The 22,711-nt window shown below is 46.7% G+C and overlaps 5 protein-coding genes and 1 non-coding gene across 6 annotated transcripts; 2 read left to right on the plus strand and 4 right to left on the minus strand.

Annotated features, from left to right (window-relative positions):
- Positions 1-5,852: 5,852 nt before the first annotated feature.
- TRNAS-AGA lies at positions 5,853-5,934 on the minus strand. The gene has a single exon. It is a non-coding gene; the product is annotated as a tRNA-Ser (tRNA).
- A 293-nt stretch (positions 5,935-6,227) lies between these two features.
- On the minus strand, positions 6,228-8,507 carry LOC100825394. Its single transcript, XM_003564738.4, has 2 exons — positions 7,613-8,507; positions 6,228-6,719 (listed from the first exon to the last, which is right to left on the minus strand). The coding sequence occupies exons 1-2, from the start codon at positions 8,237-8,239 to the stop codon at positions 6,612-6,614; spliced, it is 735 nt and encodes a 244-aa protein (XP_003564786.1). The 5' UTR covers positions 8,240-8,507; the 3' UTR covers positions 6,228-6,611.
- A 1,334-nt stretch (positions 8,508-9,841) lies between these two features.
- LOC100825702 (DNA replication complex GINS protein SLD5) lies at positions 9,842-12,922 on the plus strand. The gene is made up of 6 exons (XM_003564739.4): positions 9,842-10,226; positions 10,322-10,444; positions 10,543-10,625; positions 10,719-10,828; positions 12,162-12,237; positions 12,317-12,922. The coding sequence occupies exons 1-6, from the start codon at positions 10,071-10,073 to the stop codon at positions 12,414-12,416; spliced, it is 648 nt and encodes a 215-aa protein (XP_003564787.1). The 5' UTR covers positions 9,842-10,070; the 3' UTR covers positions 12,417-12,922.
- A 118-nt stretch (positions 12,923-13,040) lies between these two features.
- On the plus strand, positions 13,041-15,277 carry LOC100826014 (pentatricopeptide repeat-containing protein At2g03880, mitochondrial). Its single transcript, XM_003564740.4, has one exon. It carries the CDS (start codon positions 13,424-13,426, stop codon positions 14,969-14,971), a length of 1,548 nt encoding a protein of 515 aa, XP_003564788.1. The 5' UTR covers positions 13,041-13,423; the 3' UTR covers positions 14,972-15,277.
- On the minus strand, positions 15,073-18,510 carry LOC100826326 (TVP38/TMEM64 family membrane protein slr0305). The gene is made up of 7 exons (XM_003564741.4): positions 17,960-18,510; positions 17,442-17,494; positions 16,899-16,991; positions 16,593-16,816; positions 16,130-16,196; positions 15,424-15,531; positions 15,073-15,319 (listed from the first exon to the last, which is right to left on the minus strand). The coding sequence occupies exons 1-7, from the start codon at positions 18,387-18,389 to the stop codon at positions 15,293-15,295; spliced, it is 1,002 nt and encodes a 333-aa protein (XP_003564789.1). The 5' UTR covers positions 18,390-18,510; the 3' UTR covers positions 15,073-15,292.
- A 1,022-nt stretch (positions 18,511-19,532) lies between these two features.
- Positions 19,533-21,809, minus strand: LOC100826637 (cytochrome c). The gene is made up of 3 exons (XM_003564742.4): positions 21,583-21,809; positions 20,635-20,768; positions 19,533-19,892 (listed from the first exon to the last, which is right to left on the minus strand). Exons 1-3 carry the CDS (start codon positions 21,692-21,694, stop codon positions 19,800-19,802), a joined length of 339 nt encoding a protein of 112 aa, XP_003564790.1. The 5' UTR covers positions 21,695-21,809; the 3' UTR covers positions 19,533-19,799.
- Between the last annotated feature and the right edge of the window lie 902 nt (positions 21,810-22,711).

Consider the following 22,711-nt stretch of genomic DNA (forward strand, 5'->3'; position numbering starts at 1 on the left):
ACGAATCTCTTTATTGCAACGATGTCGATCGATTACAAAAGATGCAACCATGCATCCAAGAACTCTCCAAGAATTGATCTAGATCCAAAGCTTTGAGTTCCCTCACGTCCTTGCTAAAACCCTAGCTAGGATGCCCTCTATTTATAAGGGAAAATTCGCAACACTAAACCGAATCCGAATCCAACACGGACTCCTCTGTCCCGGTCAGTATTTTGCCCGTGGGGCCCGCATACGACCTCGGATTGAGATGACTCCAAAATCAAAGTTGTTCGTCTCGACGACGCTCACAACTTTCATGTGGATCACTTTTCCATCCGACGCCATCTTAATGACGCTACTGTTTAATCTTTAAACAGCTCTCATCGAGCCACGGCTGGACCTACATATCTTCACCTCGATGTCACTTCATGCCATCAACTCTTCTTGTGATGTCTTCAAAACTCGACCATCACGTATCGAATATCTGCAATACCGTACATCTCCGGTATAAACAACATACGGCAAACCGGTGCCCTCCCGGATCATCGTAACCTTCACTTCCATTGTTCCTTCGCACGAACGTCCCGCATGACCTTGATCCTCGACCTCAGCTTCCCAAGCTTCGTCTCTCGATCCCGTCATCGACCACGTTCTTCTAGCTCCGGCAACACCTGAAAGCGAACACACAAATAACCAGTACGAGCACAAGTCCACGACTTGACTCAGGGTAAGTTTCACACAACTCACGCCATGTTTTCACATAAGAAACTAATGGATCAGCACACCACTAGCAAAGCACTAAGTCCAAACAAGATACATGTCATCACTTAAATATCCATATTATCCAAAGTATCCACATCAATGTTTCATCTAAAACACTTGCCAATGTTACACATCACATATGATTTCACACAATGAGGGACACTCCCACTACCTCATCATCTCCCGACAAGTATTCTTCTTGAGCCACCGACACACTTCGTGGCTTTAAGCTTGTAATACACTTTGAATTACTTGGCTTGAAGTTCTTCTTGTTGTCCCAAGATGTTCTTGAAGTTAGAGCCATATGTTCATTATAAGCATATTGTATTGTTTTGGGACAACTCTCCTCTTCCTCTCTCTCTCTTCATCTTCTTCTTGATGTGACACCTTGCCTTCAAAGCAAGGTTTGTGACAAGATAATTCCAAGCTTCTTTGACAGTGGTGCACGAATGGATATGAGAAAGATTCTCCACTTGAAGAGACTTTTCAATAATATGCAATGCACTTGCATTTAGTAGAAAATCAATAAACTCTATCGAAGTTAAGTTTCCTTGATCTTGTGGCTTGTACCCATCCTCAATGATTCTCCATAATTCAATTGAAGTTCTACAAATATAAGATCTCATACAAAATAACCAATTAGAAAAGTTAGATGCATTTAGATTTGGTGGAGGGCCTTGAGGGATAAAATGAGGCATGGAAATGGAAGGGGATGCATAATGTTGAGATGAGGACACCTCACAATATGACCCCAAACCACATATTCCTTGGGAATGGTTTGCTCTCATATCACTAGCATTAGCCTTAGCTTTTATTGCTTTGGCATCCACACCCGGTTTGTCCATTTCCTCAACGGGTGAGGATTTGGGCAACTCGGGGTTGGTATAAGATGTACTGGGAGCATTGGCTCCAAGGGTGATGACTCTCCTATAAAGCTCATCGGGAACCTCTCCATCCTTCATGAAGAAGTTATTGCACTCATTGATGACCACTTCAAACTTTGACTTCCTAACACTTTCATTGTTGTCAAAGTGATCGCCAATGAGCTTCCAAGCATCTCTAGCGGAATCAACACCACAGACAAATGTTCTATACTCCAAGGGTATAGCCTTTAGGAGTATTCCAATGGCATGCTCATTGAGTTGATTGTCCACATACTCTCTTGGTGATAAGTTCTTTGGATCATGAACAAAGTAACCTTCTTCAACAATTCTCCACAATTTCGTTGATGTGCTCTTGAAGTGAGTCCTCATGGAATGAAACCAATCAACGTAATTAGTAGAGGTTAGCATGGGGGGTTCACCTTGATTATACATAAGTGGCAAATTATGATGGCGATGATTATATTGAGGTGGAGGTGCCACCTCACTATACAACCCATAGCCACCGCTACCTTTGGATTTGGAAGCACTCTTTTCGCTAGCCTTAGCCTTGTTACGGGCTTCGGCATCCGAATTTTCCTTAGTCAAATCCACCGCACTTGGTGGCTTGACATAGGAAGGATCGGTAGTAGACGAAGAGGCTTTGTTAGGTAGGTGCTCACTAATCTTTTTGTCCACACTATCTAGAATAACTTTTTGCATGCTATCCAAAAGCAATTTTATGGATTTAAAAGTTAGTGGAGCATTATCATCTATCACTTCGCTTTCTTGGGGTTTCACGGTGGGTGCTCCATCATCGCCGGCCATACTCCTAAGAGCGGTAAAGCCTTAATTAAGAGACGAGGCTCTGATACCAATTGAAAGATCGGTATGGTCAACTAGAGGGGGGGGTGAATAGGATACTAACAAATTTTAGCTTTTTTTTTTCAATTCTTGAAAGATACAAACACTTAATTCTAGGGTTATCTAAATTCTCTAAAGTGAATGCAACCCTAGAATGAAATGCAATAGCCGAAGCAACAATACATATAACAAGAATGTAAAGGGGAAATGATACCACACGTGGAGACGAAGATTTCACCAGAGTTCCACCTATTGGGATTGGTGTACGTCTCCGTTTGGAGGAGTGCTCTACCACAAAGGTAGAGACGCCACGAAAGCTCACTCTATTCTCCAACTCACCACACCACAAAGGTGGGATGAGCTCTCACAACACCACAAAGGTGAGGTGAGTTTCACTAATGGCTTCCTTGAGGGCGAACGCCGAACCCTTACAAACTTGACCGGGGCAAACTCCACACTTCAATAGGAGGCTCCCAATCGAATCCTCAAGCTCCTCACACCAAGGGAGAGCTCGAGGTGACCGCTTCCGTCTAGGGTTCTCAACAACCCAAGAGAAACAAAATCCACAATGAAAACAAGGGGAATCAACTTTTAGACTTGGTGAAACCCTAGGGCAAGATCTTCTCCTCCAATCCTCAAAGAATCAAGAGTAGGGAGTGGCTAGGGAGGGAGATCTTGAAGATTTAAGCTTGATGTGTTCTTGAATGGTTTTGGGGTGTTCTTGGCTATGGAAATGGTCTATTGGCTCGTTGGGGACGAAGGGGTACTTATATGGGATCCCAAAAATCGAGCCGTTATGCACTGCGCTGGGATAGTCCGGAACTTCCGGCTGACCGGAAGTTCCGGTTATTCACCGGAAGTTCCGCATATTCCTCCGGGACTAACGAAGAGCACCCGGAGGTTCGGGCCTGGAATCCAAAACAGCTAGAACACTTCCTGAAATGTGCTTTTCAACTCACACCTTTTTGGGTAGGCTTTATAGTGGGTGCAATTTGGTGTAGATGTGTACGTGAAATTGATTCACCCGTTACCTTCCCTTGTGGATCCCCTCTTAATAGTACGGATGTCCTACGACTCAAATCAACCGAAAAAGTCGCTAAACACCGCTACGCTTCTTTCCTTTTCAGGGGTCCACAACTCATCTTGTGTCGAGTTCTTTATAAACTTGAAATACATAGCACAAGATAAGATCATCACACGTGTTGTCATCACCACCAAAACTACTTAGGGAGAAATGCCCTTTCAACGTCCATACTCACTTGCTTGATAGCCGAAGCACACGATAAACAATTAAGCTTTGCGAGTAAGTAAAAGGGCAAGAATGATACCACACGGGGAGACGAAGATTTCACCGGAGTTACACTTATTGGGGTCGGTGTACGTCTCCGTTTGGAGGAGTGCTCTACCACAAAGGTAGAGGCGCCACAAAGGCTCACTCTATTCTCCAACTCACCACACCACAAAGATGGGATGAGCTCTCACAACACCACAAAGGTGAGGTGAGTGCCATTAGTGGCTTCCTTGAGGGCGAACGCCGAACCCTTACAAACAAGGAGAATGGCACAACTCCACAACTTAAGTGGAGGCTCCTTTCGAATCCTCAAGCACCTCCTCACAAGATTGGAAGCCTTGAAGAGACACCTTCCGGCTAGGGATCCCAAAATCCCAAGAGTTACAAAATCCAAAAAGGAAACAAGGGGAATCAACTTTTCAATTTGGTGAAACCCTAGATCAAGATCTTCTCCTCCAATCCTCAAAGAATCAAGAGTGGGGAAGCACTAGGGAGAGAGATCTAGGAATTTGAAGCTCTTGTATTTAGGGGAGAGAGGAATAGCTTAGTGGAGAAAAAGTCCCGAGGTAGGGGACGACTCCTATTTAAAGGGCGCCTCAAAAACTGACCGTTAAGTGTATTTCGCGCAGCCGGGTGGTAGAGAGGTAGCAGAGAGGTACTACCGCCAGCGGTAGTACCGCCCCACTACCGCTAGAAGACAATAGCGTTTAGGTGCGGTTCCGGTACTGATGCGGAACTACCGGCCCCGGTACTACCGGCCTGGATAGAGCTGCAATGCCGTCCTGGAGACATTTAGGCACAAAACTCTTAGGCTAAGATTATGAGGTGGTCTCTCTCCCACTTAGGAAACGGCTTTATGTGGGTGCAAATATAGTAGATTTGTGTATGTTGATTCACCCAAACCTTTCCCATGTGGACTCCCTCTTAATAGTACGGATTTCCTACGACTCAATATAAATAAAAAGCTGTAAATCCTACTACGCTTCTTTCCTTTTTGAGGGCAACGAACCGTCTTATGTCATTTGATCTCACATCTGAAACACTCGAGCACACGGTTAGTTCATGAGTCATGTTGTCATTAACACTAAAACACTTAGGGATCGAAATGCCCTTTCAACGCCCGCATTAAAAGCCTTCTTATTGGAGCAATTAGTCACTTCATTTTTGCCAATATAAGAAGGATGATCTGTGTGTGACTCAAGTAATCAAGATCGTCCAAGAAGCAAATTCCAATTAATTAGAAATGAGTTGGAATTTCACAACCTGCAGCTATTCGTATTAATGTTGAAATCACTCCATTTTTACCCAAAAAACCTTCCTTTCGCATCTGATCTTATCGAGATCTTATTGATTTGTCATCTTATCAATACGTTGAAATCATATCTTCCATGTTGCAGATACAACAAGGTATATTACTAGAGATCTCTTGCTTCCTTTTGTCATCCTTTTCCTGTTCTAAATATCTATACCAATATATTAAATTGAAGTTGGTGGTGATGGTATGATCGCTGCCGTAGGTTAAATTCGTTAAAATTACAACCAATATGCCACTGCTCATTATTTTTTTCCTCCAGTTTTTTTCACGAATTCTCCTACTCCGTCTTACAATCGACGCCACCACACCCGCATGCCGACCTCGACGGCGCCATGAGTTGTCTACACATAAATTAAAAATAAATAGTTTGTGATTTTGTTGACTCGTAGCAACGCGGGCACACCTGCTAGTGCTTATAAGTCGATTGTAACAAGGTGCATTCGCCTCGATGTATTTCGCGGCATACACGTTACACAAAACCTGCATTAACAATAAATAGTTTGTGATTTTGTTGACTCGTAGCAACAGGGGCACACCTGCTAGTGCTTATAAGTCGATTGTAACAAGGTGCATTCGCCTCGATGTATTTCGCGGCATACACGTTACACAAAACCTGCATTAACAATAAATAGTTTGTGATTTTGTTGACTCGTAGCAACGGGGGCACACCTGCTAGTGCTTATAAGTCAATTGTAACAAGGTGCATTCGCCTCGATGTATTTCGCGGCATACACGTTACACAAAACCTGCATTAACGGCACGAAGAAAATGGTAACAAAAACGTGGTCGGCAGGATTCGAACCTGCGCGGGCAAAGCCCACATGATTTCTAGTCATGCCCGATAACCACTCCGGCACGACCACTCTGTTGTCTTCGGTCCCCCACGAACTGTGGCAATCTTGTTTGGTGTAAACACTAAGCCAGCATTAGAGTTCAGTAGTACTTCCTTGCTGAATCTGGCTATTCTAAGTGGTGCAAGCCACATCCTCCAATGATAAACCAAGTACGATGTCTCCAAACCGATACATCAGGTAGTAGACATGGCTACCCTTTCTAGGGATGCCGTGAAGTCCCTAGCCAGGCCCTTTCTGTTTTGACCGGAAGGCCAGCCAGGCCACTCCATTGTCACCCGAGGAAAAGAAACAATAAGATCAGGTGCGGTGAAAGGAAGTTCAGCACAGTTCCAACTTCCATTCTGCAATTATCTATGTATATTTTACACACACACAGAGATATATATACACCCACACACACACTGTTCAAGCACATCTGGTAAAACGAGGCCACGGAAGAAACACACACACTTCTCGCAAAAAAAGAAGGAAGAAACACACACAAAGACACGGATACAATACAAGCATCAAGTAAAAAAAAGACCTGAATGTCATCCCAGACAAAGGGAATGGGGTTCGCTTCAGCATCACCGGTCTTCCGCAAGCGTGCACTTCGGGGCAAATCTGCAGGGGACGGCATAGTATGCTCACGAGCCAAGTGGCTTCATGCAATTTTCTTACTAGCTCTACGTCACAGATCTCACAATTCACAGGTGCCCGAGCACAGGCCATGGGGTCACCCCATTGGCAGGAAGCAAAGGCTTCACGATCGGAGCTCTCCGTAACATCGGCTGGGCCTTGAATTGGGATGCCTTCTGCAGAGATGACAACAATATTAGATTCGGCAAGCAACAACATGACAGTAAGATTTGTGAAATCTAGAAAGTTAAGACATGTGGAGTTAGTTGATATTATCACTACCAGGAACAACGTCAACATAGGTTAGTGTCTAAGCTTGGTAACCCAGTCAATTCTACCGTCAGCCACAATTTACATGGCTTTACATAATAACATGTGATATTTAAATTACCAAAAATGTAATTATACTCTTGAGGCAAATCCGGTGGCTAAACTCGATCTGGGACTTTCAGTGGGATGATCAACAGCAAATCCAACTTTCAGTCGGCGGATCAATAGCTTATCCGTTAAAGTACTACGGCTATGCATTTCCAGACCAAATACATACAACAATTCAGAAAAGGCAACCAGAGTTCTTTTTCTTTGCAAAGAATCTAACAGAGTTATTTGTGCAAGCATCATAAGGAGGATGTCAGGAAGACAAGCTCATTGGTAGCCATAATAAAATGAGAAATTGAAAGATTTCGTTGAAATTGTTCGTTTGGAAATTTCCCGAAAAGCTAATTATAGATGTTCTTTCTTTGCTCTATCTTCAGCTTATACAATACAAGGAGTTCTCTAGAGGTTTCTCCTCGACGTTGCTCTATCTTCAGCTTAAACAATACAAGGAGTTCTCTAGAGTTTCTCCTCGACGTGCTTACATCATGTAACCTGTCAGCATTCTAAAGACTGATAGCAAGGCTCTGGTGGAACTGGTTGTTGCTAAGGTCAGCACTACCAGGTTCTAAAAGTGATACACGAAACAACGTCTGAACAACACGAGACTGAAAAGTGAGACGCCTACACAAGCACAGCACAAGGTGAGGTGATTCGCACGCGACATAGCCCGAAAAGAGGCGGGAGGCCTCACCTTTTCGTCAAGGACGAGCCTGAAACGCGCCACGGCCTTGCTCTGCCGCCGCATCCGGTACAGGCGGCGGCCCAGCACGGCGATCCCGAGCAGCGCGACGGCGACGGGCAGGGACCACGCGCTCCTCGCCGCGCGCGAAGCCCACAGCCGCAGCACCTCCATCGGCAGCTTCCACCACGGCGCCGCCCCTCCCTTCGCCACCGCCCCCTCGTCCGCCGGCGCCGGCGCCGCCTCCTGGGGCGGGGGCGGCTCCAGCGGCTCGGTCGCCTCGGCCTCCTCGCGCCTCTCCCCGTCCGACGACGAATCCGACCACAGCGCGGCGCGGTCGCGGCCGGGGAAGGCGAGGTCGTCGGGCTGCGGCTCCACCCAGCTCGCGTTGCCTGAAGCGTCGAGGAGCGCGTCCTCCTCGTCCGTCTCTTCCTCGCCCCCGATCGAGAGGGACGCCCTCCTGGTGTACCTGGCGTCGGAGCCGAGGTCGAAGTAGTCGTACTTGATGGCGCCGGCGTCGACATCGTCGTGCCCCTCCCCGCCGCCACCGGCGTACGGCCCGGACACGGCGGCTCCCGCAGTGGGGGAGGCGAGGAGGAGCTCCCACTCCTGCAAGTCAGCGGCCGCTCCTCCGTCCATGGCTAGCTAGGGTTTGGGTTCTGGCTCGGGAGGTTGGGGGCGGCAGGATTGGGACTTTGGAGAGGCGAGGGCTTGGTTGTGTTGCGGCGTGCGTGCCGTGTAGGGTGGGGGTCTGGGGGAAAGGGAAAGGAAGAATCGCGGGCGTTGCGAGGTGGTTTGGTCCGCAGGCGAACACCCGGCTCCCGCCACCCGGATTCTCCCCTTGGATTCTATCGTTTGGGAACGAAGGGCAGGAATCGAATCGGTCCGTTTCTGTCCGCCCGAACGATGCCAGGAAAGAAAAATCAGTGGTGTCGACACCTTTAGAATTCTCTTTTCTTTTTTAAACACCTTTCGATTTCGACAGGAGTGCCGACGGAAGGTGTGGCGTTCCGTGGCGAAACGGAATTTACAGTGTTGTTACATTATGAAATAAAAGAAACAAAGTCAAAGAAACGTACATACCATAACTTTGGTTGTTTAGACGACCATGTTTGCCACGATCCTAGTGATCACCATGGATTGGACATTCAGTCTCCATGAGCCTGGTATCCATCAGGTCCATGTATTGGACCTCCATGCCTCAGCCCACCAGCAGGGAGTTTGAAGTGGATGTTTAGACGGAGCCTGCTGCTGCATTTAATGGCGACCATGGACCGCCATTTCGTTTCGGTCTAGCATCCTGGTATGATACTTGTTGGATTCCATGGCGGCTACTGGAGGACAAAAGTTGCAATGTTAAGTTGCAGGCAGCCTAGTCAGTAGAAACTTAGGAGAAGATCCACTCACGAAGGTGGTATGTGAAGCACGTGGACAGAGGAAAATAGCTGCCATGAGAACGAAAAGAGAGACGTGAAGGATGGGACTTTTTACCAAAGGATGAGGTTGCAGAGGGGAAGAGGGCCGATGGTGGAGGACATTGACGGACAGTGCCATTGGATACAACACAAATTACCTAAGATGTTTCATCTTGATCAGCACTCGTTCGTTGCCGACCAAGCCTAGACACTTGTTTTTTGAGGCCTGAGTCAGGGAACTCACAAGGAGGGCAACCAAATAAACAAGATCCTAGCAGCCCCCATGAATTCTTCAAGTAGAAAATACGAGGACAACAACCGATCAACCCCTAAGTCTAATCAAACATGATACAGTTTAGTTCATCCGAGCGATCCTGGAACGTTGAATTTAAGCCCTTTATTTGGTTCTAGAGCGGATATCACCTAGGAGGTTATTTAAATTAAGGGTGTAGCTATATCTCACACGCCTGATTTTTAAGCAAAATGTTTAAATCTCAGTTGATGTATCAAAAACGTTGGATTAATATCTCGACGACGTTCAACTCTTCCTTTTTCATCGTCTGTTCCGAATCTTAAAACACAAACCCATATTCAATATCTGTAACTAAAAGCAGACGATTTAGATATAAAAAACCGTTAAATTAAAGAAAAAATCCCTAAAACATTAATCACGAAAAACAAAAAACAGAAAGGAAAAACTAACCGCAGTTCGTCGCGGTCGCGAGCGACCATGATTCTGGAACACCGGACACACGACACAGCACGGTCGGCCGCGTAGTCCAGCCCACGCCGGTTTGTCCATTTCCTCCCGGCCCACATAGATCTGCTCACACCCCCACCCAGCAATATCCTTCTCACTCGAGTCACTCCCCCAACCCTCCTCCTCGGTTCTCGCTGTCGCCGGCGCCGTCAGCCTGCACCGCTTGCCTCCACGTCTCTACTCGCCGTCGGTAGGCTGGCTCCCCCCTCATTAACCGCATCATTCCCTCACTCCTGCGGACTCCTGCGGGCGCTTGCGTTGCCAATCAGTGACAGAGGAAGCCAGGAAGGGAGGGATGTCTTCGTGGGACGACGAGGACACCGCGTCGGCCGCGGCGACCACGGACGTGGAGCTGCTAAAGCGGGCCTGGCGCAACGAGAAGGCCGCGCCGGAGATCCTCCGCTTCGACTCCCCCCTCGTCTCCCGCGCCCGCGAGCAGATCCAGCTCCTCGTTAGCCCTCCCCTCCTCCCTCCTCTCTGTCCTACCCTGTTCGTCGCGTCGCGGTAGAATGTTTCTGATTCCTGACAACTTGTGTGTTTAATCAGGAGGAGACACTCGAAGACTTCACGGATAACGGCGTCGACGACCTCGTGGTCTCGCTGTACCAGATGGACCTCGACCGTGCACTCTTCCTGCTCCGCTCGTACCTCCGCCTCCGGCTGCAGAAGGTCAAAAGTATATCCAATATTTCTACCGGCAGTGGTTCAACTACTGACCGAAATGGTGCATTGACATTTAGTTTACGTGATCATATCGCTGTCTGTAGATTGAGAAGTACATGATCCACATCTCCAAGTCTGACGACCTCATGAGCCGGCTGTCGCTGCAGGAGCAGCGATTCGCCAAGAGGTATCTGTCTACTCGATTGGACCATCTACTGGTTGTTGATGCTGGTTTTGTGGCTGAAATGACTGTCCATTGTTGTGTTTGATCTGTTGGAAGCTGCACGGAGATCATGGAAAAGCATCTCGAGCAGTCTGTGCTCTCAAAGCTTCCCTATGGGTATGACTCCGTAACGAGGCAATCCTTGTCGAGCACAGAAGATGACATGGGTATTCTACTTGATCTTGAAACTAGAGTGTTTCTTTGCCGTGCTGTATGTTGGGTGTTTGTAGCTTCAGCTGTCACATAAGCTGCTCAGTATGAATGATCGGTAGAAAATTTCACCATTTAAAGTGGCCAACATGATATGTATCTCATGTTGACATGATATTCAATTAGTCTCTGACAAATAGGTTTTGCGGACCCTGGTTACTAACGTACGTGTACTCACAAGTTATCTCGGATAACACGACTAAGTCAACAGACTCATAAAAGAGCCTCTCTTGTATACTCACGCCTCTTGGAGTCCCAATTTGGTGCATCTTAGTTTAGTGGACAATGTAATATTGCCCTGCCAGGTAGTCATGAAATCAGCTTTCCATCTGTTGGCCCTTCTATTACAGTCTGTAGTGATGCTTATATTTAGCCTCATCAATACTCATGCTGGTGGAGCATTCCATTCTTGGAATCAGTCTAAGAAACCTCACTGTAATGTGACTGTTATTTGTTTCATACTAGCACAGTACCCGTGCATTGCTATGGACTAAAAAAATAAACTGCATGTTTAGAAAGAATGTTGTACTATCTTTCTCAGATCAAATAATCATATCCTTTCTCATCTCAATAGTTGTGCCAAATCAACACGTGGCACAGTCTGAAGGTGATGGACCACCACCAATTCAGATCTTTATAGAAGTAAAGAAAAACAGCTTTGTCATACTAACATGCCTTACCATAAGCAGCTTATTTTGAAGGTTTTACCATTTATTTCTTATGATCTTATCTCCTACTTGGGTCTTAAGATAACTGTATAACATCGCTTACTCATTGAATTCGTTAAATTTGGCTTCATCATATACTTAAGGAAAGTGCGACGGCAGGGTAGCCTGGAACCTGGATAGTGGTTACAGAACCTGAATGAGCTAAAAATCATTACAGGAAAATAACCGTGAGAAGTGAGGAGAGTCAATCTTGGGCAATGTGATGGTGTATGTCGTTTAGTCCCACCCCTTCCATACCAATTCCAGAAAATATTCAGTGGTTGCATATGAAACCACAATATCAGTTAAGAATTTAACGTATCAGTAATAACCCGCTAGTGTTAGTACCTAGAACAGGGGCCTGAACCTCACTTTTAGGCAAGCACCGAGAGTAAATAGATGTCAGAATAGCATATACTTTCTTATGCTATTAACAGACATTGAGACAATTGTTTTGATCTTTCATGTACATACCTTTTATTACTGAAGTGTTTTCCCCTGTTATTGCTGAACATGCGAGAGAAATGTGTTTTGTAGTCATTTTTTACGTACTTCCTGACTGGGTTTCAAATGTCCTCTTCAGTTCCAGAGCCTCAGCTTGACACCTTTGTCTTCTGCAAGACCAAGAGCGACGTAGGAGCATTCCAGCTAGATGACATGTAAGTGCCCAAGCACGCTTGGTTTTTGTCATTTCACTATCTCAAGCTCTACTAACCTGTGACACTTGCTTCCATGAAGTGGAGAGGAGATTGTGGATTTGGTTGCTGACGACTTGTATGTCCTTCGTTACAAGTCCATCAAGGGCCTTGTCGAGAACGGACGAATCGACCTTATTTGACATGAACTACAGGGTAATACTAAGGCTTAAACGGATCAACTATCTGTGCGAAAACCTTCAAAATACTGGTACGGGAGAAATGAAGTGGTTCAAATGTATTAAGCGATGATCAGTTAGAAGACTTGACTACCTTGCTTGCATCAGTATGTTGCTTTTCTGAACTGTAAACTCTAAACTCATCTTCAAGAATCAAAGCTGGTTTCCACAGTTCTCTATCAACATATTGACAACAATACCATGAGAAAGGATGTGTATTGCAATTGACAGCTACCCTAACCTTTATTTGTAAGCTGATGACAATAACCCGGTGGTATATGTTAGTGATGGTGAACCGCGAATGTGTGATTTCAGTTCTTCTAGGCTGAGCCTAGTGTTTTGGTTCAAGAGAGGCTCTTGAGTAACTGGTTTATTTTTGGTTCTGTGCTTGACTTGCGGTGTGCAAGTACGTTTGTAAACTCATTGTTCTCTAATGAATGACAGAGCTCCTGCCTTTGTTCATTGAAAAAGTATATCCTAGTCATTTATAATTAGTTATTAGTGAGAAACCTTAATCATGTAATTCCAATCAACTTTGTCAAAGGCTCTCCTTTTTTTGGGGATTGGTGAAGGCTCTTAATACTCCGAAGGTGATTTTTTGCTTTGTCGTGAAGATCGTTCTGATAGTCATGAACCGGCGAACCGATCAAATTATTGATGTACCACAAAAGCCTGGTTCCTCCTCCCTGGCTCGCAATGCTGCATGGCAACGCACCGGCGCCGGTGACGATATACATAGCAGCCGACGCCGCGGATGTTCAGGCAACCGTGCATACGGAAAAATGGCTTGTTTCTCGAGTAAAAGCATACAGTATCACATTGTTGTTTTTGCTATTTCTCGAGCATCAAGAAATACCAACTTCTAATCGCCGGGCATATCTTATGGCGCGGCCATTGCCGACGCTTGACGCTGCGTTTTCCACTGACACTCTTACCGCCACCGAGCTCAGCAGCACCCGGCCGCGAATGCGATGGTCGTGCCGCCCGGCGTGGCCTACAACGCGGCCATCTCCCGCTGCTCCCGCGCGGGCCTGCACCAGCGCGCGCTGGCCCTGTTCCACGAGATGCGCGCCGCCAGGGGCCTCCCCGCCGACGAGTACACCTTCCCTCCCATCCTCAACTCCGCCGCGCTGCTCCGCGTCCCCGCCGCCGCCGACGCGCTCCACGCGCTCCTCCTGCGCGCGGGCCTCGTCGCCCACCTCCACGTGGCCAACGCCCTCGTCGACGCCTACGCCAAGCTGTCCCGCGGGGGCGCCGCGCGGGCCTTGTTCGACGAAATGCCGCGCCGGGACGTGGTCACCTGGACCTCCCTCCTCACGGGGCTCGCGCGCTCCGGATCCCACGACGCCGCCCTGCGGGTCTACCGCGACATGGTCGCCTCCGGGGTCGAGCCGGACGAGTACGTCGTCGCGGCGGCGCTGAGCTCGTGCGCCGGGTCCACCACGCTGGAGCTGGGGCAGTCGGTGCACGCCACGGCCGTCCGGCTCGGCCTCGAGCCGTTCCTCTCCGTCGGGAACTCGCTGGTGTCCATGTACGCCAAGACAGGCTCGCTTCGTGAGGCGCGGAAGGTCTTCGATGCGACGCGGCTCCGGTGCCCCGTGACATGGACGGCGCTGATCGTCGGGTATGCGCAGAACGGTCGGGGCGAGGAGTCGCTGCAAGTCTACGCCGAGATGGTACATTCGGGATGCCGGCCGGACTATGTCACCTTCATCGGCCTGCTGTTCGCGTGCAGCCACGCCGGTCTGGTCGATGCCGGCCGGGCTCACTTCAAGTCCATGCAGGCCGACCATGGCATCACCCCTGGGCCGGACCACTACGCGTGCATGGTGGACGTGCTAGGCCGAGCCGGGCGGCTCGACGAGGCCATGGAATTGCTGGACCAGAGCACGATGAAGCTGGACGCCACGGTCTGGAAGGCGCTGCTGGGCGCGTGCCGGACGCACCGGAACGCGGAGCTCGCTGAACGGGCGGCCGAGATGGTGTGGCGGCTGGATCCGACGGACGCCGTGCCATACATCATGCTGTCGAACCTCTACTCGCGCGAAAGAAGATGGAGCGACGTGGCGAGGATTCGCACGCTGATGAAGTCGAGGGGCATCGCCAAGGAGCCCGGGTGCAGCTGGGTTGTGGCGAGCGGCGTGACGCACCTGTTCTACGTGGAGGACCGGGGGCACCCGCGGACGGACGAGATTTACAGGAAGGTGGAGGAGATGATGGAGAAAGTCCGAGCCGAAGGGTTCGTGGCGGACACCGACTGGGCGCTGCAGGACGAGGCGCCGGAGGGGAGGGAGAAGGGCCTGGCGCACCACAGCGAGAGGCTCGCCGTGGCCTTCGGGCTGCTCGCCCTGCCGGCCGGCGCGCCGGTGCGCGTGTTCAAGAACCTCCGGGTCTGTGGCGACTGCCATGTCGCGATCAAGATGGTCGCCAAGGTGTACGGCAGGGAGATCATACTGAGAGACTCCAACTGCTTCCATCACATGAGGGATGGCGTCTGTTCATGCGGCGACTACTGGTAGAAGGCCTGCACGTAAAATCCTTTCCTGTCTTATTTTTTGATAGATCAGCGTAGGCGGTAGGCGTGTGTATAGAGTGAGGGAATAGGTATTTCAGCTGGACGAGAACAGCAAGAAGACTCTTTTTCCTCTGAAAATTGCTTGCATTTCTAGTACTCCCTCCTTCCCGAATTTGACGTGGATTTTGTATAGAATTTTATACAAATCCACGTCAATTAATTCGGGACGGAGGGAGTATATTAGATTGCATCAATGATGCCAGTGATGTACAATGCGTGTGCTACTTCGCTATGAATGGCACTTTTACTATGTAATCCTACCATCCTATTCATCAATATCCTTTACAGCATCCTGGAAAACAAAGAGATGTAGTTAGTAACAGCAGAGGTTGACAAAAGAAAAGAAAAGAACACATACAAATTATACTGATTTATTCATAGGAAAATGTCAAATACCTTTGCAAGCCTTGTTACATAAGTGGCAGCAACGGCTGTAACTAATAGCCCTATGCCCAGTGTCAGTAGCTGGTTGTTTCCTCCCAGACCAATTTCTGTCTCATCTTGCTGTAAAATGAGAGGGCCATGTCATTGTTCCAGTATTCAAACTACTTAATAATAAGAGTTTTCTTGCCAACTTTATGAGTTCTGCTGCTATGCATAACTAAGAGAGATTATTTGGCCAGACACAAGAAGATATTTCATCCCCAAAAGTACTTTTTATTAGGTTAGAACTAGGCTGCTATCGTTCAATTGTCCTGACTATACATACAGATGAATTTTCGAAATACCAACAGAAACACCATGATCTACTTGCACTGAAATATTTGAGCTGCTAACAGCAACAGCAATGAACGTCACAGATTAAGGGATGGCTTGACACTTGAGTTGGATTAAGCTGTTCGCATTTGGATATATAAGTAATTGACATTCCATTCTGGACATTTCACTTGAGTACCTACCATCCACATGTGCAAGACCCATGGGATGGACCGATCGGACTGTAAGAGAACACATACGCAAGCATTCTTCTACATAGTTATAAAACATTGCCTATAGACTATTGGAAGACAAAAATAGCTTGATGGCTTGAAAGGGGTTAGTGGAGTAGCAAAAGCAGGTTCTCAGAGAATATAAATTAAAAAAGATCAGCAGCCGAACTTACGATTATTGCTCGTCCAAATGCACCAGCACTAACGTAAGCCCATGTTCCTGGAAGCATTCCCAACCAACTGCATGCCAATAAAAGGAATATCTGAGCTCACACCATTTTACTGAAAAGACTGGTGATTTTTTTTACTGTGTATTCCTTCACAAAATAATGTCCCAGTTTGTACTGGACAAAAAAGTGTCAATCCCTTTATCAGGTATATTTTATTTAATGATATTTGCTATTCCTTTGGTCTCGTAAATCACGTGCTTCCAGAATAGCGTTGCTACACTGTATTACGAATAATGCAGAAGAAAGAAAATATTAGATTAAAGGCCACTGAGAACAGCTAACTTTCTCAATCGATGCAGCTTGCTCTGTGGGATAGAAGTTTGGGACTATGTACTTAGTACATTCCTGATAGATTTGTGCACAATGCCGCAATGATATAACTAAGTATTGAGGGAGTAGAACTAACCTGCCCAACACATAAGGCAAGAACTTGACTGAAGTCAAGCCATACAGGTAGTTCCCAAGGGAGAACGGTAATAGGGGACTCAAACGAAGCAGAGTTACAACCTTGAATCCATTTTCACCTATTGCTTTATCAATCGCCAGAAACTTCTTATTTCCTTCAACCATTTTAAGAATACGCTCTCTAGCGAAGTATCTGGCGATGAGAAAGGCCAACGAGGCAGCTAGCTACACAGTCAACAAAGTTCAATAAAAAAATGCATAAGGGCAGAATTGGCAACAAAAATGTTGTTCATGTTGGAGTTCTTACTGTTCCACTGATTGAAACCATAATAGTACCAGTAACACTGCCGAATAATAGACCAGCAGACATAGTTAATGGTATTGCCGGAATTGCAAGAACCTGAATCCGATAAACACCGTCATTAGTATTTATTCCGAAGTTGCAAATTTGATGTTATATGTATATTCAGAAAGCCTGAGCATTCATAGTCAAAAGGATCAAGGTGGACCCACCAGATTCTGTTTCGTCAAACTCAAAAAAGATAAAAGCCAAAAACATGATACAAGTATCTACTGGCGCCTAGGAGTTATGTGACAACTACATTCACAAAGTGGAGCTCTGGTGCACTTTTAGCTTATCGTAACTAAGTAGGTTGCAAGACACTAGATTTTGCACACCACCCTGGTTTCAGCCGATTATAACATCTCAAACATTTCGGAACAACAACTACTCAACTGTACTGCCTGCAAACTTGTATCATCATCTGGTGTTGACTAGCTAGTTTAGGTCGAAATGATCATAAGCCTTGACAGCACAATAGAGAAGAAGGTTAATAATGTGAGAACATACCTCCAATCCTGCATAGGCAAGTATAAACAACGCATATCCAGCAGGCCCATAGCCTGTCCATATAAAGTAACATAACAGTTTAAGCGCTTAAGCAAAACAACCCAAGGATGAACGTTTATTTGAAAGATTTTATAATGATAAAAAACGAAGCTACAGATCTGCATATAGCCAGTCCTGCGGCCCTTATTTTACCACACAATACACTTTGAACAACTTTAGTTAGCCATATTGCATAATGGAGAGATTCTTAACAATAATAAGTTGACTGATCTTTTTAGTTTTTAATTCTTTTGATTTGTGAACTAGTCAAGACCTAGATATTTCTTCAATGAAGTATGAAGTCTAAACTTCTAAAATCTTGCTAAAAAGCCACTGGTATCTAATCACCTAGTACTATGTTTCAGCGCAGAATTCGCACTAACTTAAGAAGACATTTCGCTATTGTCAGTATTTCACAGCTTAGGCCAGACAAGCACAAAGCAAGAGGAGCTAAGAGCACAGCTCGATCATTCCATTACCCTCAATGAACCCGGAGAACTGTGTGAGGAAGGTATTGATCTGGTCCTTGTACACGTACCCGGCCGCCCCGAACCCCCCTACGACCCCGACCAGCACCGCCCCGGCCAATAGCGTTCCGGTGATGGCCCCCGAGTTGCCTTCGTCCTCCTCCCTCGCCGCCGCCGCCTCCTCCTTCTCCTCCCGGTCGGCGGCGGAGCGGCGGTCCTTGCGGCTGCCGCCCCCGCCGCCGCCGAACCGGAAGGGGACGTTGGGGGAGGCCTTCCGGAGCGTGCTCTTCTCGGACTCCCGCAGCGAAGATAGCGGCGCGTGGAAGGCGCGGCGGTGGCGCCACCGCCACGGCGAGCCCCCCAGCGCCGGCGGCGAGAAGTGGGAGGAGAGCACGGGGGAAGGGGAGAGCTGCTGCGGCGAGAGGAGGTGCGGCTGCCTCATGGGGTCGGGCCTGTCAGGGCGTGGGACCGGGGGGCTTCTTTAGCGCGCGGGGTGTGAGGCCATTAGAGCTCGGAAGTGATAAGAGGAGAACTGAAGGGGAGGAAGGAAGGCGCTGGAGAGGGAGAGAGCCAGAGAGGAAAGAGGCGATGGGGCACGTGGCAGCATGTGGGGGTAGTGGAGGCGCGTCCGGAACACACGGAGGCTGCGGCGTGGGTCCGGTCTCCCGGCTTGTGCAGCTGCTCTTGCTCTTCTACTGCAGCTCCTGCTGATACGAATATGCGAGTCCCAAATGCGTGGTTTCTGATCGCTGCCGTGGAATCTAAATATAAATAGAAAGTTTCTTTTGTTTTACATCAATATAAATTGAGTGAATTCCATTTCTGAAAGCTAGTACTACCAGGTTTTCAGGTTTGGGATCAAAATCCCTCCGCCTACGTTTTATAATAAATCCTAGTACTACCATTTTCGTCGGTACCCATATTCCTTTTGGATCATAACTTCCTTGTCGCTCATATGCAAACATGACTTACATATAGACTTTGTGACTTGATTACACTCGCAAGGATAGAAACAATAAGAGTGCATGCATATTTATTCGTCTGTTTCAGATAAACTCTACATGGCGCAGCATGGAGCGATGAATTTGTCGCTTTGAGCCGGTTTGACATCTCTTCATCTGTGTTATCCACAGAAATAATAACGCTGTAAAGTGCCACTCGGGCCGTATGCGATTGATTTGTCCAGTTAATCTGATCCAATTTCACATTTTCATGCGGGGGCCTGCATGTTTGGTTCATGCAATCGTGATGTGGTCACTCTAGCAACAGCCTCTTGTCGAGTTCCAAGAGACTAAAACCTTCATGTTTCGGCAAGAGAGGACAGGGAAGAGGTATATTCGGTCCTTAGCGATGGAATAGTTTGCACACCAAATATGAGATCTACCAGTCTACCACCCTATCAAATACCCAAACAGGTTCCCAACATGGCTGAGAAACAGCCATTATAAAAGGTCATTATAGATGGGCTTGGCAGATCGCTCGCTAACGAAAACCAACGATAAAATAAACAACACTGGTTGAATTAAAAAAACAATATGTCAACCGCAAAGGGAGCATTTCCCAAAGGGAAATACTAAACCAAAGATCACTGAAGGAACCAGGTAAGGCATTAGCCTTAAGTTAGATCACTTTAGGAATCGACAAAATAATATCTTAACATGATATAGCTCAAATATTTGAAATATTCCTAGTCTAATCAGATAAAAGAAAAACATCACAAGGAGAAATACGACCACGCACTTTCAACAAATTCCGCTTTAACTGTCTGGTCGATGCATCCTGTTACCCTGTCAAACCAGAGTAACCTCATGACAGTATCTATTTTATTAACTGACCACGGCAGCGAGCCCTTTCAAGCTGTGGCGCTCTTCAGGTATGCAATGAGATCAGCACGCTCCTGAGGCTTCTTCAGTCCAGGGAATACCATCTTAGTTCCAGGAATGTACTGCATAAGAAGATACAATAGTTGTAGCGTTCAGGAGATCATATAAAACCAAATAATGACATTCTACGAGTAGAGATACAAACAAAGAAAAAGTATTCCAGCATACGGTGGGTAAGGTAAACCAACCCTGCTAGTCAGAACAAGTGATTGGTAACAGGTGGTTCTGAAGAAATGAATAGCTCTATATGTGGAAAGCAAGGAGATCCAGGTGCATATAACTCATAACTAAGAGATTAATACTTGAGTAGATGCAAAAGCAGCTAGATTAGAATATTTGGAAACAAAATAGAGAATAACCGCACAAATAGAAGAAACGATGATTATTATACAATGAACTCCAGAGTACTCTCTCCGATCCATAAGAAGTGTCTTTGATTTAGTACAACTTTAGTACAAATTTGTACTAAATCAAAGACACTTATTATGGATCGGAAGGAGTAGCAATTATCATGAATTTGGCTCCAAGACTATAGGTTCAAAGCATACTAAAGTATCATCAATCCTACCACAAGAACTTGAGCAACTGCCAGCAAGGCTAGCAAAGCACTTTGCATTTAAACAATGTGCCATATAACAGGCATGTTTAGAACACTAACCACTTGTAACATGAGCTGCCATAACAGAGTGAATGAAATATGCGATTAGAAGCGCAAAACACAAGGGAGAAGCTGACATACAATGTACCCACTGATGACAAAAGGTGAAACTGCACTGGGTAATGGGAAGTCGACATCAACAGTACCTTCTTTGGATTAAGCAGGTAGTCATACAATGTTTTCTCCTCCCAAATCACAGCCATACTCTTGTTAGCCGAAGAGTAAGAGTAACCAGGAGTTGTACCAGACTGCCTCCCAAACAGACCATTCAGGTTAGGCCCTGCATCAGATCAGCATGATTGACATCACTAACTACACCTTGACATTTGTTAGACAAGGGCCTACTTCATAACTCAACAAGCAACAAAAAGGTGTACTTCGTATGTAGTTTAAAACCAGTTTGTGCTATGCAGAACAAAATAAGTGTTGTTTCTCAGACGATTTCACAAACTGAAAACCTTATTGGAAACTGCAACACAAATATTCACAAAAGGCCAAATTATCTTCGAGGCTGGCCATAATTGGTGCACGCACTGCATTGTCTTTAACAACTGCAAAAACTGTGCTGCTACGCCATCTGGATAAGTGGATATAGAAAAAAGTATGACATGGCATGTTTTCGAACTAATCATCATGTTCCGCGGTAGCTAATTGCAACTCTGGATTACATCAATATTTCATCAGAAAATGATGAAGAACCTTCGATAAACAAACCAAACATGAGAACTGACCAAATTAAGTCGCTTGCTAACGGTGGAAAATGGCTTTTGTTCCTGATGAATAAAATACATCTATATGCAAAAAGGACACAGGTACGTCTAAACGGGATCCAAACGCGAAACGATCAAAAGGAATCACGAATTAGACCAATCACACTGATTCGCGCGTGCCAAGGGGAACCGCAGCCGCCACGCTGCAAGCCTGCAACACCTCGCGCCAGGCAGATCACCACCGTACCAATGCCCACCAATCGTATAACCAATCCCCAACCGGGAGGGCACCGATCATATCGTCCTGCTACCCCAACACGCGCATCTCGTGAAACGAAGGGGAGCGCAATTGACGTACGTTCAGCGGTCAGTTCTGGCGCTCACCTTGCTTGTGGCCGGCGCCTTTCTCGACGGTGTGGCACTGCGCGCACTTGGTCTTGAAGATCTTCTCGCCCGTCGCTTGGTTTCCCGGGGGCGCCTCCGAGAACGACGCCATCGATCCCGCCCGAACGAGATGCTGATCGCTAGGGTTAGGGCTCCCTGAGTCGAGGAGGTTGGAGGAGGCGGCGGCGAATGGTGTTCGATCAGGTTCCGGTTTGATCTGCTCCTGCCTGTTTTAAAACGGTACGAGACTGCGAGAAGCGTGGAGGTCCATGAGAAATATAAAGTACGATATTGCCCCTGCGCCCTTTTTTTAGACTGTACTATTACCCATGCGTCTGCACCGTGGAGGAAGGACACGGCGCTTGCCTCCTCCGCGTCCGAACTCCCATCCGTGCTCCTGAGCACGTCGGACATCAAGAAGATATCCAGTGCTTCCATCCAGAGGTGCTACCGTGCTCCCAACGCGCAGTAGCATTCTTAAATTTTTTTTACATATCCAGATATGAGTAGGTCGCAAAAAAACAAAAACACAAAAAACAAAATTTCTGGCACTATTCATGTTTGCATTTGTCATTTTTGTTTCTCTCTGTATATAATGAATTTGAAGTTTAAACTTTGTGACATGATAAACACATATCTTCTGAACCCACTCAATTTAATTCAAAAAAAATTAAAAACTTTTTAGAGATGCTACCGTGCGTTGGGAGCACGGTAGCACCCTAAGGGATGGGAGCACTGGATATCTTCTCGTCGGACAGCTCCTGCTTTCTTCACACCGTATTATTTTAGAAAAAAAAAATCCTGTAAGTATCTCTCTTCCTTTCCCACCCGAGTCAGGCCATACAGTTCCTCTGGAACTCGTCGTTACCCGCTGCCGCATCGACTTCTCTGGATGGCGAAGAAGAGAATCATCACCCACAAAATCGAACGCCCTATACAAGCAGAGAAGAAACAAACAAAATCGACGAGGCCCGCCATCAAATGTTCCGAAGTGGAACGTCGATCGAATACTTTCCGGAGGCGCAACGACGTTCAAGATACAAAAATTATTGTAAAATGAAAAATAATGTCTGAGAAAGGCTGATATATAGAATAAGAAATATGCAATTAATTAACAGTAATAAGGCAG

The sequence above is a fragment of the Brachypodium distachyon genome, chromosome 2 (genome assembly GCF_000005505.3).
Source record: "Brachypodium distachyon strain Bd21 chromosome 2, Brachypodium_distachyon_v3.0, whole genome shotgun sequence".
Classification (NCBI taxonomy): domain Eukaryota; kingdom Viridiplantae; phylum Streptophyta; class Magnoliopsida; order Poales; family Poaceae; genus Brachypodium; species Brachypodium distachyon.

Excerpts from the sequence above, each read along its gene's own strand:
- LOC100825702 (XM_003564739.4), top strand. The coding sequence starts at position 10,071 with ATGTCTTCGTGGGACGACGAGGACACCGCGTCGGCCGCGGCGACCACG. Across the intron at positions 10,445-10,542 it reads TCCGCCTCCGGCTGCAGAAG|ATTGAGAAGTACATGATCCA; the intron begins GTCAAAAGTATA and ends CGCTGTCTGTAG. Across the intron at positions 10,829-12,161 it reads GAGCACAGAAGATGACATGG|TTCCAGAGCCTCAGCTTGAC; the intron begins GTATTCTACTTG and ends TGTCCTCTTCAG.
- LOC100826014 (XM_003564740.4), top strand. The coding sequence starts at position 13,424 with ATGGTCGTGCCGCCCGGCGTGGCCTACAACGCGGCCATCTCCCGCTGC.
- LOC100826637 (XM_003564742.4), bottom strand. The coding sequence starts at position 21,694 with ATGGCGTCGTTCTCGGAGGCGCCCCCGGGAAACCAAGCGACGGGCGAG. Across the intron at positions 20,769-21,582 it reads AGGCGCCGGCCACAAGCAAG|GGCCTAACCTGAATGGTCTG; the intron begins GTGAGCGCCAGA and ends GATCTGATGCAG. Across the intron at positions 19,893-20,634 it reads ACCTGCTTAATCCAAAGAAG|TACATTCCTGGAACTAAGAT; the intron begins GTACTGTTGATG and ends CTTCTTATGCAG.
- LOC100825394 (XM_003564738.4), bottom strand. The coding sequence starts at position 8,239 with ATGGACGGAGGAGCGGCCGCTGACTTGCAGGAGTGGGAGCTCCTCCTC. Across the intron at positions 6,720-7,612 it reads GGCTCGTCCTTGACGAAAAG|AAGGCATCCCAATTCAAGGC; the intron begins GTGAGGCCTCCC and ends TCATCTCTGCAG.
- LOC100826326 (XM_003564741.4), bottom strand. The coding sequence starts at position 18,389 with ATGAGGCAGCCGCACCTCCTCTCGCCGCAGCAGCTCTCCCCTTCCCCC. Across the intron at positions 17,495-17,959 it reads GTTCTCCGGGTTCATTGAGG|GCTATGGGCCTGCTGGATAT; the intron begins GTAATGGAATGA and ends TTATATGGACAG. Across the intron at positions 15,320-15,423 it reads ATGTAACAAGGCTTGCAAAG|GATGCTGTAAAGGATATTGA; the intron begins GTATTTGACATT and ends TTTGTTTTCCAG.